The sequence below is a fragment of the Meles meles genome, chromosome 11 (genome assembly GCF_922984935.1).
Source record: "Meles meles chromosome 11, mMelMel3.1 paternal haplotype, whole genome shotgun sequence".
Classification (NCBI taxonomy): domain Eukaryota; kingdom Metazoa; phylum Chordata; class Mammalia; order Carnivora; family Mustelidae; genus Meles; species Meles meles.
The window spans coordinates 145,584-162,532 of NC_060076.1; the positions used below are offsets into that span (position 1 = coordinate 145,584).

Consider the following 16,949-nt stretch of genomic DNA (forward strand, 5'->3'; position numbering starts at 1 on the left):
ATCCACCCGAGTTAACACATTTAATTCTAGGTCATTCGTGTTCCTGCTGTACAAAAACCACGACGCACTCTTCTTATCCGTGCTTGCGACAGTGCATCGCTGACGACACCCTCTTATCTGCTCCTCTAAGGAACGCTGCCCTGCCGTCCCCCACGCGTGTCCTTGCACGGCCCGGCGGGAGACGCTGCAGCGCACAGACCCACAACAGGAAGCGCGCGTGCAAGTTCTAGCTATCAGATTGTATCACTCTACCCCGAGTGGGCGACCCACCCAGCGAGCATAGAGGAATCTCCATTTCCCCACGTCTTCCCTAAAACTTGGACTTGGATTTCTCAACTTCTGCGCTGCGGACGGTGGAGAGGGTGTCTCGTGGTGGGTCCGACTCGCATCGCGGGCAACACTGGCGATGGCTCTCACGGGCGTTTCCGGCAGCCCGGCTCCCTCCGGTGAGGGGCCGCAGGGTTACACCCTGCCTCCCGCTACCACATTGTCTTTTCTCTTTGACTGGCGGAAGTGCTGGACGAGACGTGGACCCGTCAGTGGTTATTCTAATACTGTGGCAATGTCTTCTCCAAGCTTATGACTTTTAAACCTTTTCATGGAGTATTTTGATGCACAGAAAGGTCTACTTTAGCCATCAAATTTGTCAGTGTTTTCCTTTAGGATCTGGGCTTCTTGTGTCTTGAGAAGGACTTCCCCACCTTGAGTCGGTCCCGTTACACTCCTGTGCACCCTCCCAAGTTTCAGATTTGTCTTCACCTTCAGGTCTTAGTCTACAAACCCATTTCAAATATGGAAGAAAGTAGGACCCAATTTCCTGTTTTGCTCTGTGGATAACCAAATCGTCCCACTTCACGCAGGAGCCCAGACCCCATGAGCACAACATACGGTGCCTGTGTCCTGAGTACGCACACGTGACCTTATGCCCGGTGCCTTACTCCTCCCCAGGGAGAAGTCTATCCACTGACCAAGCTCCCCTTTCTGAATAATCATCTGAACCCCCACATGGAGTCCCGGCTTGGGAAGTTATTCCTTGTGATCTCCTATTTACCGCAAATGAAAGTTTCCGTCTGTGACACCCGCCCCTGCTGTGGTCGTTTCCTGTAAGTCACAAGCAGCAGAACCACATTAGCGCGGTGAGGGTTTTCATTACCGTGATTCTGGACTCAAAAAGCCAGCCGGTACCTTCCTTTTTGTCTTCTCTGGAGTCACCCGCATACAACTGGAATAACGTCTTTCTTAAATTTTCATAGAATTCACTCATAAAATTACCAGAACATGGCAGCTTGGGTAGGTAGATTTTTAATCATTCAATTTCTGAAATAGTTCAGGTCTTTCATTTCTTCGTGGGTTAGTGTAATGTTATTTTTTTTCTTCTAAGTCGTTGGTTTTACTAAACATACGGAGTCTGTGCTGCTTTCGGCGACCGGGCGGTTGGCAACCCTCCGTATCTGCGTTTGAACATGGCCAGCTCCCCCTCGTGCTTGAGCCTCGGCCCTCTCCACCAGTATGCTGGGGTCACGGTGGCCCGACGCCAGGATTTCAATGTTCCCTCCCCGACCCTCAGACTGTCATTCTTCTGGGTGAAGACGCTTTCTAGGGTCGTTTTTAAGATTTTCTCTTCATCACAACACATCTAGGTCTGACATGACTTCTGCTCATCCTGCTTGGCCCCCCAAGGACTCAGCTCTCAGACTTGCCCGGAACAGCGCTGGAGGCCTCCTCTCTCACCCGACATGGGAGCTTCACCCCCGAGTCCCCCCACATCTCCCAGCTCACCCGCCCTTCTCTCAGTCATGTCTGGGGTATAATTTACCCTTTACTTTTCTATGTACACAGCAATAGTTTTCACACCTAGGATTTCTACTTAGTTCTTTTTCATATTAACATGCTCTTGGTTCTCAGGTATTTTCTTTCATAATTTTGTTTATGGGTTACAAGTTCTCCCTCGGACACCACATAGGTCTCAGTCAGCTGAGCCGTGCTCTCACTCCCGTTTCTTCAGGAGCGAGCTCACCTTCCGACTGCAGGGTCGGCCCTCTTCAGGGGTAGCATCACCACGGATCAGTCTGCACGCTCGCCGTGAGATTATTTTCTTCCTGTCACACACTCTCCGTACCCCTCCCGGCCCCATTCAGAAGCAAGAGCGCTCGCCATCCTGGGGTCTCGGGCCCTGGCCCAGCACCATGCATGGAAAGAGCAGGCCTGGCCTGGCCAGCCATCTGCCCCTGGGACCTTCTCGGCCTCCTCCAGCCGTGGTCACCCTCTCTCAGCTCTGCTCCTCAGAGGGTCACGCATCGTCCCAGCCCCGCATCGGGCAGGCCACACAGCAATGCTTCCGGCCCACCTGCCTCACTAGGACCACAGCCCAGCGGCCCAGTCTCCGCTAATCTCTGCACTGTTCCATTACCAGCCACAGTTTGTTTTCTACTTGGCTCCTTTGAATTTCTAGATGCATTTATTACCTCATTGCCGTGTTCCAGAGCAGAGGGGTCTGAGGTCCAAACCAGAACACCATCTGACCAGAAGAGCCCATCTGTTTCCTCTAACTTTGGCTCCCTCTTCCCCACTGTTCCACACCACCACCACTACCGACCACATCCCACTCCCTTCCTGCAACAGAACAAAGCAGAGCTCTGTGGGTCACGTCACCTCCCTGCTTTGGGAGCCTCTGAGACAGCGCCAGCCGGGCGCAGCCGCTTGGCCTGGCCCGGAAGGCCCGTCCAACCCGACATCCACCAGCCCCAATCCTTCTGCCACGGACCCCGTGCCTTTGCTGCCCTGACTCTACTCACCTTCCTACCGTGGTGTCTGGACACTTTCCTGCCGAGCCCCCTTGTCTGACTTTTGAGATCCCACAGGGCAGCCCTGGTGCCCCACAGCAGGAAGGAGCTCCTTCCCAACACCATCATTGAGCAGGTCGCACCTGAGCACCGCACAGGAAAGCTCATGGCCGCCCTCTGCAAGAGGCCCCAACTTGGAGGCCAAGGGCAGCCCCAGAGGCTAGGGGCTAAGCTGAGACCCCAGTCTGAGCACACAGGGCCTGTTGGGCTTCCCTAAGAGTCATCCTGGGCAAAACAACAGCCTACCCCGACCCGCTCAATTGCAAGCATGGCGTCGAAGGAGGCTTCATAAGACAGAAGCATCTGGCACTATCCTACCAGTGGGGCCTGGCATAACGGGCACCAGGGGCCCTACAGCCCTGCAAGGGGGCAAACAACTCAACCAAGAGAGTCTCCAAAAGGAAACCCCTCCAAGAGGGCAAAGATGGCCTGAGTGACAAGGTTTGCCTCACAGACGATTTGGGCCCAGAGCCTTGGCTTCCCCAGGAGCCATGGCGGGCACCTTCTCCAGACATGAAAGAGAACTAAAGGACCCCTGGGCCTGAGAGACAGGAGGGAGAAGCATGGGTGTGCTTCGGTGTGTCGTTCGCAGAGCGTAAAAGACAGCTGGGACTCCCGGTCCTAGGCACTGGGGGACAAGTTGGCGGCTTGAAGCCCAGTGGCCACAGGACCCATGAGTCCCCCAGGGAACTACACATGCTCCTTGGGACCCAGTTTCTCTCCAGACTCAGGCTCTGGATTTGATGGCAGAGTCCCAGGGACTGGAGACCTCCCTAGGCTCATCTCCCACTTGTTCCCTTCTGGAAAGTTCTGTCTGAAATGTTGGCTGTCTCGGGGGTGCAGACACTGACAGGGAAGTCTGCCTTCCCCAGGCCTGGAGCCTTACCTGGAAGACGGTGAGAATGGCCGCGGGGAAGGTGTCAAAGTTTGTCGTCGGGGTCTCATCTTTAAAGTTGAACCTGAGAAAAACAAGAAGTCCTGGGAGGAGACTGCCCCATCAGGAGCCAGGGGACAGGCACCTCAACTTGCAATGCCGTCCCGGGCGGCGGGTGGGCTGTGTGCCTGGCACCCTTGTCCCCCAGGGGGACCTTCAGGCGGAAGACAGGTGGAGCGGGCCCGGGCAGCAAATCTGCTCTGAGCTCTGCCTCCCTGGAAGGGACCCCAGCCTCCAGCGACCCCGGGCCACTTACTGCCCCCCGAACAGCTGCATGCCCAGCAGCGCGAAGACCACGATGAAGAGGAACAGCAGAAAGAGCAGGCTGATGATGGACTTCATGGAGTTGAGCAGGGACACCACCAGGTTCCGCAGGGAGCTCCAGTACCTGTCGGGCAGGGGGTCCGTCCACGCCAGCTGCGCCCACCCGCCTGCCCACGCCCCACCCCGGGGTTCTCACAGTCACCCCTGTGCCTTCCGGGACCTCCTGAGCTCCCGGACCCCACACCTGGAGCCCAGGGCACATCCCCGGAGCTCCAGACCCCTCCACAGGGGGTTCCGGGGGGCGGCCGACTCAACCTCATCTCCCGAACCTGCCCATCCCTCTGCATGGTGGAACGGTGCCCGCTCCCTCTCCAACCCCGACACCCGAGCAGCTTCCGGGTGCCTCCACGAGGACCACAAGGGGAGAAGCAGCTGCAGCAGAAGGTCGTCAGCCCACAGCCTGCACAACCCGGTGTGAACGCCCCTCCCCCCGAGGGCTCAGGATGCAGCGTGGATGCAGGGAGGCGCTCCAAGACCACTTCCCTGGCGTCCCACGGCGCCCACCCCTCCATCGCTCTCCCACAATGCTCCTGGAGGCCAGAGGCCACGTCTCCGGGTGCATCTCATGCACCGGGACCCAATGGCACACAGGCCCCGCTGGAGTCTGCGGCAGGCTGGTCGAGAGCTCACTCGCTGGGTGACTGGAGGTCCAGCCCCTGCCCGCGTCTGGAGAGCTCCTCCCCAGAAGAGACGGGGGCACTTTGCCTCGCCAGCGCAACGCACACTACACACCCGTGTCTCTGCACGGCGGTTCCACCGGCCTGGGAAGGTGGCTGTGGCAGGACAAACAGCAGTCACTGCACATCCCTGGGCCCCCAGGTCCTGTCCACCCAAGTGCCGACGGCACAGAGGCTCGCCTATCGTCCATGGGTTCTCCTACGAGGCACTTACGGGTGCATGGAGGATGGGCTGGAACACTCTGGAAAAGCCAGCCCACCTCAGGACAGCAGCCTGGCTTCTGGAAGGAGTCAGAGCCCCTCAAACACCAGTCCCGGCAAGAGGGGTGAAGGGTGCTCTCACAGTCCCCTCACGGCACGGGGACCGACAGAGGACCGGCCGCACGGCCACAAGACGCCCAGCAGGGGTCGTGGGGCCCGGCTAGCCCCAATTCTTGCCCCAGGCTCTCCTGCAGTGACATCATTGTGTCTTCCAATGGTCTCAGGCCGGGATTTAAAACAGATTGGAAGAGACCAGAAGAACTCCCCTGTACCCTGGGGAGATCCGTGGCGTTCTGAGAGGTCACTGCAGGGATGACCTAGAGCCCCAGGGCCCCGTGCACAGGCTCACTGCTGACAGTTCTCCCCGGGTCCTGCCGCAGTCGGAGGTGCTGGGGAGACCGCGTGGAAGTCGGGCTGGAGCGTGTGTGGCTACGCGCTCACGCAGCGGGAGTGCAGGAGTCTGGGGAGGCACGGTCCCTGCTGTGCTGTGTGCCCACCGCCGGACCAGCTGAGTGCAGAGTGGCCTTTGCTGGGGGAGACGCACCGCCTCTTCCCAGCACTAGAACCCAGCAGAGGGCCCAGCGCTCGCGCAGGAACGGCATCACTCCGCCGCCTCGGCCTCAGCCCCGTCGGAGACAAAATGGAGCGACTGGAGTCCAGGTTATGTAAGGGACCCAGTGGGACAGAATGGACGACACAGGCCCAGGGCTGTCCTCCTGCCACTGCTTCAGCGGAGCACGACAGGCATGGGGCGGAGAAAGCCGGCCTGGGAACGCAGCCCCTAAGGAAGGCCCGGAGAGACCAAGCTGGCTCGGGGCAGAAGGTCAGAGTCCTCTGAGGCCTCCCTCCCTCCCTCGCTGGGGGCGGGGCTGACCGGAGGCGGCAGCCTTGGGGCAGGATGATGGGAAAAACTTCCATGTGATCATTTCTTTTTTCTCAGCTGACGATGAAGCAAAGTTGACGGGACTGCTGGTGTCAAAAGGGACAGTAGGAAGCTGTGGGACGCAAGCCACGGAGGACCGGGAAGCCTGCCGGCAGCACGGAGGCCTGCAGGAGCAGCCTGAGTGCAGATGCGGGCCCCACGGCCCAGACAACTGGTGCTGGGCCTGCGCTCCGTCAGCTCGTCTGTATTTAAGCCAATTATAAGCACAAAGAGATTCCAGACAGCTGGGTTCAAGGCCAGCACCACGGTTCCTGGTAACAGGCGCCCGGCCTGGCTCAGTCTCAGACGTGACCTGCGCTCCCCATCCCCTACCCGGGAGCACGCGGGTAACCTACTTCGTGACTTTGAAGATCCGCAGCAGCCGGAGGGCCCGCAGGACGCTGATCCCGAAGGAGGTTCCTGGCTTGATGGCGGCCCAGACCACTTCGAAGATGCTCCCCACAATGACCTGTGGGGGACAGGCTCCGCCTCAGCCACGCACCCCTCGGCCCACACCCGCACCTCTGCAGGAAGCACCTGGGATCTCGCGGGAGCCCCCGCGCACACGGAACTCCCGCTGCCCTCGGGGAGCACGCCCCAGGCCCAGTGCTCACCTGCCCCCCAACACGCCCACCCTGGACACACCACAGGCACGCAGGAGGCAGCGCGAGGGTCAGTCTACTGGTTTCCCGGCCAGCCAGCTGCAAATCCGGTCAGCCCGTGACTCGGAGAAACTGGTGACCGTGCCAGGACCACGGCCGTGGCCACGACCAGAGACTCCCGTGTAGTCTACCGCTGGCCCGTTAACCCGCATGTCTGCTCCAGCAGGGGCACTGCTCACGGGTCCCCCGCATCCACAGCCCCCTCTGCATATGTCCCCACGTCGAACGCAGGAGCATCGCTGAGAGCACAGCTGACGTCCCGCGGACAGCAGCTGCACCCGGCAACACAGCCCACGGGCCAAGCTTGCCGTCAGCTGTCCTCGGTGAGCCCGGGCACCTCCAGCAGGCACACAGCAGCCGGCGTGTGTCTGGGGCTGGAGCTCACCGTTTCCTCAATCTGTGTCCTTACTGCGGGTTGTGAGGCGGCCCCCGAGATGGCCCACAGGGATCCCCACTACTTGGCACCCCGCCTTGTACAGCCCATCCCTCAGGGTTGGGTTGGACCTCATGACTCACTTCCAGCAAACAGAACTGGGAGAAGTGATGGGCTGTCCCCTCTGAGGCTCGGTCACAACGACTGGCGCTCCCAGCTCCCCGGCCGCCGTGCTGGGGAGCACGAGGGAGCCTGGGGAGAGGCCCCCGTGACCAGGGACGGAGGGCCGTTGGCCACAAGCAGGAGCTTAGGTGTAAGCTCCCTGCCCCAAAGAGCCTGTGGGAGCTGGGGCCCCTCTTCAGTCACACCGCGGTCTGACTCCCCGCCCAGACGTGAGCGATAACCAGTGTCAGGCGTTCTGAGCCACTAAACTCTGGGGGAATTTGTTAGGCATCGAGGAAAAAACAATGCACGTTTTGGAGACAGAAGTGGGGTGCTCTCTAACGTGGGAGTGGCTTTCAGAGGCAGAGAACAGGCACGGAGAAGCACGTCAGTGAGCCCAGCGTGTCCACAGGCTCTGGACAAGGAGGGACGGCAGAAAAGTGGGCAGAGCCCTGCTGGGTGCCAGCAGGAAGTTCGGCCAGACTGCGGCCCACAGCTGTGTGAAGAGAACAAAGTTTGCCACAGGGACCCAGAGGGCTCAGAGATCGCCAAGCAGAGTCTGCCGGTGCGACCTGGGGTCCTGGTGCTGCCCACAGCCGGCGAGGGGAAGAGGACAGAGGGCAGTGCTGTCCGCCAGGACCTGCCAGCTTTGGAAACATTCCGCCTCTCCAGACAGCAAAGGGTGCCAAGTTAGGCAATGGCACGGTCCAGAGGAAGCCAGGGCACAATGGCAACGCGCTGGGAGCCCCACAGAGACGGCCCCGCCGTCAGCTCGACGAGCAGCAAGTCCTCCAGGGCACTAACGTGCGCTGGCCTCAGCCATCTCAGCACGGACGCCGCACGGGGAAGGGCCCGTCACAGGAGTCAGGGTAGGGGGAGCTTCTGTCAAGTAGAAGCCAGAAGGGTCACAGCACGCCCACAACATTCTGAGAAGACGGAGCAGACACATCCCCGGCTTGGGCTGAACGGGCACCGACAGGACAAGACAGAGCAGTGGCCTTCGGATCCCTCAAACTCTGCAGGGAGGACGTGAGCTCGAGAACCACCCAGCTGAGGACACGCGCTAACTCTCCTGGAACAGGGTGACGCACACGCCAAAACCGGAAGCCCAAAGGGCGTCCCGGTCCTTCAGAACTAATCCCAGGACCTCCAACTTCTCCGCACCAGATTCCTGAACGGCTGTGGGCTAGAGACTCCCTCGTACGTCCCACGGTCCCCTCCGAACAGGAATGCCAACAGCAGCCCATCCGGACCGTCTCGTCACCGTGTGGGTGACACCTTGTCTCTCTGGTTCCATGGGTGCACAGGTCGGGAGGGACTGGGCAGCTGCTCATGGGGCTCCCCGACCACACTGGGCCTGGTATGGATGGAGAGACTCCGAGATGACCCGGTGATGGGAGGCGGCTGGGGAAGTGGGAGGACGGGGGTGCCTTTTACATCAGGAATGGCCGGAGTGTGGACTGTGGTCCCAGCGACCCTGTCTCCGGGGGTTCGTGTCCCTGGGTAGTATCTCCCACCCCTTGTCAAACATGGGCTGGGCCAAGTGACTCATTCCTGATGAACAGAAGATGCAAAACCGATGGGTCGTCGCCGAGACTGCGTGTCTGTGGCTTCTGTCTTGGTACTGTCAGTCTCTCAGATCACAAGCTGCCACGTCATGAGGACACTCGGGCAGCCTGGGGAGAGACCCACGTCTCTCCCAGTGATGCGGACTAAGGCCACCAACCACATGAGTGAGCCTGGAAGCTAGTCTTGAGTCCCATCAGCAGCCATGTGACGGGCTTGAAAGCAAATTCTGCTGCCCTATTCGATCCGTGGAACGGCCGCGTCCCCGCTGCCAGATGCACTGTGACCTCGAGAGACCCTGGGCCACAGGCACTCAGATGAACCAGGCTTGGACCCCTGAGCTACAGAATAAGTGAGATAATACACACTTACTTTATGCTGCTAAATTCTGGAATAGTTTGTTCACCTTTGCACAAATCGTTCCCACATCCTGGGATCCCGTTAGTTCAAACCGGAAGACACAGGCACGTTTATAAGATCAAGGGTTCCCGGTGATCTCGTGACCCTCGCCAGGCCCCTCTGGCCTGTGTGCACCACAGCCTTTCCCCGTGACGAAGCAGGGCACAAGAAGCCGTCTCAGGAACGTCTCAGGGCACACCCTGGGCAGCCACGGCCCTGTACCCCCACAAGGTCAGGCCGTGCTGCGTGGTCACCACCCGCTTCTCCGGGGCCAGAACCCCTGGGTCCACACTGCCTCTCCAAAAAAGTATCTGGGCAGCAACCTCTGCGGCCCCTTGCCCACAAAGTGGGCGTCCTTCTGAGGGTCTAACGGCCACAGACGCAAGGTTCCTTCCATCAGCTCCACTGGCGCCCGGCCCGCGCCGCCCTGAATCTCCAGTCGAAGGCTTCCTTGCACCTGCGCCCAGGCTCCCCGGCTCCTCAGGGTCTGCAGAGGCAGGAGCCTTCCTCAGGGTGAACAGCTGCTTCTCACCGGGGCCTCCCCTGGGTCGGAGCTCCTCCCTGGGCTCTGGGCGCGGTAGCAGGGAGGCGTCCACTGCCCTCGGCCTGGGAAAGCCTGTGCAACATCCTGGGCTTTGTCCCAGGGAGTCTTGGGAACACCTGCTCTGAGGCCTCCTGGACTGCAGAGGTTGGTGAAGGGACCCAGGCCAGCGCCCACGAGGAGGGCCAGACCATCACGGCCCTCTCAGGCCGCCCCTGAAGCCTCTGTCCAAGCCGCCCAGAGCCAGATTTAAAGGACAGTGAGGGGTTGGGCTTACAGCCCCCTTGAGCTCTCTGGGGACAGAGCCCTCTGGGGAGCAGGGCCACACTTGAAGGCTGGTTGTACCAGGCACAGATTCTACGGACAGAATCGGGTGGGATGGAGAAGGTCCTGCTGCTGACCCCTCATAAGTCAGAGCCTGAACAGGCCTCCCCTTTGTCCAACGCCCCTCCCTGTCCCTAGGAAGCCTTCCTGACCCACACAGGGGCACCGTACACTCTGCCTCCAGGTCCTGAGGCCCAGACCCCAGCATGCACTGGGTGGGGTCCAGTGGGAGGGAGCCGTGTGCACTCTCGAGCAAGGAGGAGGCCGTGTGCACTCAAGCAAGGAGTGGGCCGTGTGCACTCTCTACAGCCTGGCCCCAGCTGGCACCGCTCACAAGGCTCTCACTCACCCCAAAGTCGAAGCAGTTGAATGAGGACCGGAAGTAGCTTCTGGGCCCCAGGCCATACATCTTCAAGGACATCTCTGTGAGGAAGAGACCCAGGAAAACAAACTCTGCAAAGTCTAGGAGAAGCCGGAGAAGAGGGGGGTTAGCTCTCAGCCTCCTCCCACCTGGCTCCAGCCCAGACTGGAGGACACCAGACCTCTGGGCCCTCCCAGGGTTGAGCCCTGCAGGCCTGGTCTGTGGCCCCTAAGCCCAGAGATCTCCGCTCTGGAGAACGGCATCAGGGTTGGGACTGGGAGGGGCACAGAGAGACGCTGGTTCCAGTCTGAAACAGGGTGCGTGCCCAGCACCTACGGCCCAGAGACAGGCTCCACGGGAAGTGAGGTCCTGGGAATGGGCTCAGGAGTGAGGGCTGGGGCCAGGCAGCACTCCCCGGGGGATGGCCTGTGACCCATCCTTGTGCCTGCAGGCCTGTTCCCCGCCGTGGGCCCTGAGCACAGTGGAGACCCTCAGTGTCCTTCTCAGAAGCGCCCCGTCTTTCCGCGAGACCCTTCCTCAAAACCCCCACGTCACTGTGTTTGGTCTTCATTTCATTTGTGTGTCCGCCTCCCCCCTGAGCACTGCCTGGCCTGGCCAGCACGAGGCTCCTGGGAACCGCCAACGCTTGCCGCCCCCTCACTCTGAGTCACACAGAGGCTCCTGCGGGCGCCTTCCCCTTCCTGCAGGCACCCCCTCCTGCCTCGCCCCAGAGTCCTGTCCCTGACAGTGTGGACCCTCGAGGGTCCCAGGACCAAAGGGAAGCCACGCTGGACCTGAGAGCAATGCTGGGAATTCCAGGCACACAGACAAGACACCAGCCCTGGCCCAAGTGACACGGCGAGGACGACCAGACAGCAAGAGACACAGCCAGCTCTGCCCTGGCCAAACCCAGAAGTGCAGGCCGCAGAACAAGGTCACTGTCTCTGATCCTCCTCCCCGGGGCCTGGGCTGCAATTAGCTCACTATTCCGTACAGTGGCCCACAGGCCCCATGGCCTCTGGGGTCCCCGAGCGCCAGGGGCCAGGAAAGCAACTCAGGACTCGGGGCAGAGCCTGTGTCCAAGGGTACAGGTCACGAGCAGGAGTGGATGGCAGGCTTCAGGGTCCAGTCACTGGAAAGTCACCAGCCCACCCTTCCAGGGCCCTCCCAGACCAGTGGGAAACTGGAGCTCAAGCTTATCGTCTGATAAAACAGACGAGAGAAGAGGGGACCCCACAGCTCTGGACCCCGACATCTGCTTTCTTCCACCCCTCCCCACCAAGCACGACCCTACAGAGACCCAGCGGCCATAGCCAGGGGCGGACCTACAGTAGCCCGACTCCATGGGAGCAGAAAACACCAGCCCACCACCCACACACAGACACACAGTGATCTGCATGCACCCAGGTCTCAGCTGTGGGACCCCTACTACGGCTTGAGTACAGGGATAATCACGCCCAGCCTCTGAAGCCAGCCAAACACTCACTAGGCACTGAGCCAGGCACGGGCTAAGAGGGAGAAGGCACAGCTGACTCCCTGGAGAAGCCGGGAAGCCAGTGTCCCAGGCGTGGAAGCCCACGGACCTGGGCAGAAGAGCCCACTGCAGCCAGGCCTGCGCGACTGACACCTGGGCTGTGCTGAGCAGCAGGCGTGATGGGGGAAGGGAGGGCCACCCTGCCCCCAAGTCCAGCTCAAGACACCCAGCCACCTGCACAGATCCCAGGCTCCCGGCCACCGAGGCCCAGAGCCCTCCACACAAGGTCACAAAGCACCTTCCCATTCGGAGGGCTCAGATCCTGGAGGAAGAAGCCACAAAGACAGGACAGCCCCCCGGCCCATACGCCAGACCCTGGAGCTGGCAGCCCGGTCACTGGTCTTGCTCCCAGGAGACCCAAGTGAGAGCTGTGCGGGGAACCAGCACCAGAGGTGCCAATGGTAAGACATCCCCCGAGGAGGGGAGCGGCCGGAGCCAGGAGCCCCCCACGTCCTGCCTGCCCTTCACTCTCTCTCGGTGTCATACGCTCAGCCTCACCTCCGAGGCCGAGAAGGGGTATCCACTCGTTCACTCCTGAATAACTGGCTCAGCTCTCAAGCTGGTGCTGCTCTGAACTCGCAGGGGAGACAGAGTGGGCCCTTCTCTCCGGGCAGCCACACGCCAAGGGGGAGCAGAGGCAGAGAACTGACAGTGTTTGGTATCGTCGTAGGAGGACAGGGTGCTGGGGGAGTGCGGGACGGAGGAGAGGGCGCTCGAGCCTGTCTTGTGAGGACAGCGTGCTCAGAGGAGGCCGAGGCCCAACAGCCAGCTGCCTCCCTTCCCCGCTCCTCCCCAATGAGCTCCAGTCTCAGGCATTCTGGTGGGCACAGGGGCAGGGGGTGATCCTGGAGGGACAGACAGACGTGCCCAGAACCCATTCTCTGCAGGCTGGCCAGTCTCAGGGCCGAGCCCTATGGGGAGCTCCAGGGAAGCTAGTCCCCACCTCCGCCCCTGCCTCTGCCTCTTGCAAGACCTGCCCTACCTGGCCGGATCGGCCTTCCTCAGCTCTAGCCCAGCTGCCAGGGACAGAGCCCAGGGCATGGAGCCCAGGCAGGCCGATGCTGCATAGACCCACGTCTGCCCTAGGTCATGGCAACGAATCAGAAATTTCCGGGGAGCCACAGAGAAGACAAGGCAGCAAGGGGAAGGACTCGTGGCCAGGGATGCCTGTGGCCCGGCCCAGCCCCTGGGCACTCTCAGGCCCACGCTCGGGTGGCAGACCCCCAGGAAACCGGGAGGGACCCCAGGGCTGCCAGGGTCCCTTCCTCCACACATCAGCTTCCTCCACAGGAAGGAAAGGCCTGGCGAGGAAGCCCCCCTCCCTGCTCCCTACCCAACCCCCCAGGGGGAGGGGACTTTGTCCTGAGAGAAGAACTAACCCCAGTCCCAAGCAAAGTCCCCAGACACCGAGGTACAGGCCCCAGGACACAGGGACCCGGGGCGAGAGAAGCTGGCACTTCGCGTTGCTGCCCTGGGGACCCCGAGCCAGGCTGCCTGTCGGGAGCACCCGGGGGCCCCCTGGCTTCTTCTGCCCCGAATCCTTCCCCTTCAGACAGCAAGAGCTTTCAGTACAAGTCTGGGAACCTGCACCCCAGCTGTCCCCCCCTCCCCCATTTTCAGGTGGGCTGTGGAGACATCGGTCCAGATCACGTCAAGAACACTGCCCGGGTGGCCCGAGCTCCTGCTTAGGGCTGATGGGCTCGGCGGTCTGAGGGAGGGGAGCGCGGCGGGCCCGTCAGGGCCGGGACTCACATCCGGAGGCTCTTCTCTGGAGGAAAGACCCTCTTGCCACGCCAGGTGGCTTTAGGCACACCAGGCTCCCATGGACAGAGCAAGGGGAACCCAAAACCGGCCATGTGTCCACCTCGGACCCAGACACCAAGCAGGGTTACTGTAGCTAACCCCGGGGCACAGGAAGGCGGAAGGCCTGACCCGAGCATGTAAGTACTTGCGAGCCTTCATCTCTACAGCCCTCGTGAGGTGGGACCACAGACCCCGACCAGGCTCCTCATGGCCTGCAGCGCCCTAGGGTATGAACCGTTGGTCCGAGTAGGTCAGCCCTGGTCCCTGGAGAGGGGCAAGGGGCCTCTTCTAGGGGCCGGTTACCTTCCTCCTTTCCTCCTTGGAATGCAGCCAGGGCCAAGAGAAGCCATGGCTCAGCTGCTCGTGGCCTGTCCTTAGGCTCACGGACAAGTCAGTCCTGGTTAGGGTCAAAGAGTGAACTCTTCCTCCGCAGGAGCCCAGGGAAGGGGCTGCAGCCTCACGGCAGACTGGAATGAGGGCTAAGTCCCCCAGTCCATGGGCCTGAAGCCCTTCCAAGGGAGGACACAGGTCCCCGGGGCCCGGCTCGGGCCGGCTCACCCCATTGCCCCCGGCGCCCTGGGCCCCGCCTCACTCCCCAGCACACTGACAGGTGGGTTTCTAAGCCGTCGCAGTCATGTAGGCCTCCCGGCACCTGGGGCGAGCAGCTCAGGCCCCAGCAGAGGCCCACGAGGCACGCCGGTCTGCGCCGGGTCCTACCCAGGGCATTCCAAGGCGACGGGCTGTGGACCCGGATCCCCGGGCTGCAGGCGCGAGCCGGCTCAGGAGGAGGTGAGGGAGGCCGGGCCGCAGCTACGTACACAGGGCCGTGGTGAGTCGCTGGGGCTGGTTGTAGTGGACCACGGCCACACAGAAGGTGTTCAAGGCCACCACGCACAGCACCACCCAGTAGAAACTCTGTGCCTTCACCATGCGGCGGATGAAGAAGCGGAGCATCTTCTCCTTCCTGCGGAAGTATGACGAGCCGTCCGCCTTCCCGCTCCTGAGGCTGGCACGGGCGAAGGGGGACCCTGGGGGAACAAGGGGCTCGCTGAGAACACACTCACCCTCACAGACGTGGGCCCCATGGACACACCGTCGAGGACATGCCCCCCCATGAGAACACCTCGCAGGCCCTTGCCCCAGCCGGGTTGAGCTCAAGGCCCCGGTTCTAACCACAGGCCCCGTGGGCTCCTGGCATTTGGCTGCTTGCCCTGCAGTGGGTCCTGACCCCACCCCTATTCGCAGGCGAGGGGACCGAGAGCCTTGCTGGTCTCCATGGTTACCAGGCTCAGATGGTCTCCAGCCCCTCTGCGCCACCCACCAGCGGTCCCGATGCTCCCGGGCCATCCCAGCTCCTCTATGGGCCTTGAAGAGCCCTGCGGCCTCCAGTCCCCTCCCACTGCAACTCAGAGATCGGCAGCCACTGGCTACCTGTCTTTTTCAAAGATTTATTTATTTATGACAGAGAGAGACAGCGAAAGCAGAAACACAAGCAGGGGGAGTAGGAGAGGGAGAAGCAGGCTCCCCTCAGAGCAGGGAGCCCAATGCGGGTCTCGATCCCAGGACCCCGGGATCACGACCTGAGCAGAAGGCAGGTACCCAGGCGACCAAGCCCTCCAGGGCCCCTGGCTACCGACTCTCTAGTGCTTCGACTGGAACCCAGCCAGCTGCTTGGTTTGCAGCTGGTCCGAGGCCGTGGTCCAGGGGCAGAGACAGAGGTGGGTGCGGCCCACAGTGCCCAGCACAGGGTCCAGAATGTCTATGCGTGAGGCTCCCATGGCCGCCCCTCGTCTCCATGTTCCCACCGCCACGGCTCTACCGGGACCCTAAGCGTGGACTGCTCCCCACGCTGGCCCCTCTCCGCAGCTGCCTACACCCCAGCTTCACGTCTGCATCTGCTGTCCCCCCCACAAAACACCCTTCTCTGGGCACTCCTTCCGAAACCGGGTCATTGCCCCCCAGCAGTAATCCCACCATCTGCCCCTGGACTGGCTCATTGACCCGCTCTGCGCCCAGCTTCCAGGCCAGACGGCACACTCCTGAGGACAGGACAGGACAGGACAGGGCTTCCTGAGAGCCCGTGTGCTCCCTGACAAGCGAGTGAGTAGGCTTCCTGGGTGCTTGGCAGTGGCGAGCGTGCACGGCTCAGTCTCTCAGGACAGTCGGTGTCTCTGCAGCACATCACGGCCTCTCTAGTGCTTTCAGTAAGGGCCTGGGCCTGTGTGCGCCTGCAAGGGTCCCAGCCCAGTCAGCTTGGGCCCCTGGGTGCAGGGGTGTGGGGGCGGCACACATACCCAGTGGGACAGTCATAGCATTTGGGGTTGGTGTTTTCTTGAATTCAGTGAAACGAGGACCGGCCCTGAGGCCTTGGAGAGACTGACGGATACGCCGGCAGCTGTATCGTGGGGAGACGCTGGGACCAACAGCCACAGACAGGCCCAGAAGGAGCAGTTCACAGGACAGGGCCAGTAGCCGGCCCTCGGAGCAGCCTTGCAACGCCCGATGCCACGCCCCATCCACACCCACGGAAGACACTGCCTCATCGCAGCCTCCTGGGGAAGCCAGGACACAGCCTCACGTCCAGGCACCAGACACCGGCCACCAAGAGTCAGAGTGACCGCGCTCCTCAAGGGCTCTGGGCCTTCCTGAGGCGGCAAAGTGCCAAGGCCACAGCCAGACACACCCACTCCCTCCTCAGAAATGAGGCCCAGAGGGAGGCAGACCGTGTGGACCAGGAGGGACCCACACGGGCAGAGCCCCACACACACCCGTCCTGAGAGCCCACCGGCTCCTGAGTCATTTGGAAACAAAGCCACACACACAGCCTGGCCATCTCACTCTCAGAGAAACAACCACACACAGAGCCACACGGGTACACATCCGTGAACACACACAGGGCCGTGCTGGGAAGGAGGGGACATGTATGTGCACACGTGTGGCCTGTGAGACAGGCAGCAAGTTCTCCAGGGGAGGCTGCGCGGCCCTGCCCATCTCGCTTTCCGGGCCATGCCCACGAGGAACTGGGGCGCCCCTGCCATGGGAAAGGCCTCCCGCGAGTGCTGCCTTCACACGTCCCCTGTGCCCACATGCAAACAACCACACACTTCTTCCCTCGACGAGGCAAACCCAGACAGAAACGTCCTCGGCCACATTTGCACAAAACCACGCCCCCCTACTTGGCCCCTGAAGCCCAGCCTATCTCCCAACACACTCCAAGGGACAGGATGGGGAGCGAGAGAACGGCAGGCTGAGCGCGAGGTGTC

The 16,949-nt window shown here is 61.6% G+C and overlaps 1 protein-coding gene across 15 annotated transcripts in view; it reads right to left on the reverse strand.

Annotated features, from left to right (window-relative positions):
* Positions 1–16,949, reverse strand: part of CACNA1B (calcium voltage-gated channel subunit alpha1 B) — a 179,992-nt gene that overhangs the window by 105,130 nt on the left and 57,913 nt on the right. For all 15 annotated transcript variants that reach the window (XM_046022836.1, XM_046022834.1, XM_046022833.1 and 12 more), the window contains exons 11-15: positions 14,505–14,714; positions 10,338–10,450; positions 6,318–6,430; positions 4,034–4,165; positions 3,730–3,802 (exon numbers count right to left, since the gene is read on the reverse strand). In XM_046022836.1, coding sequence (XP_045878792.1) covers positions 3,730–3,802; positions 4,034–4,165; positions 6,318–6,430; positions 10,338–10,450; positions 14,505–14,714 — 641 coding nt within the window. The remainder of the gene's footprint in view (positions 1–3,729; positions 3,803–4,033; positions 4,166–6,317; positions 6,431–10,337; positions 10,451–14,504; positions 14,715–16,949) is intronic.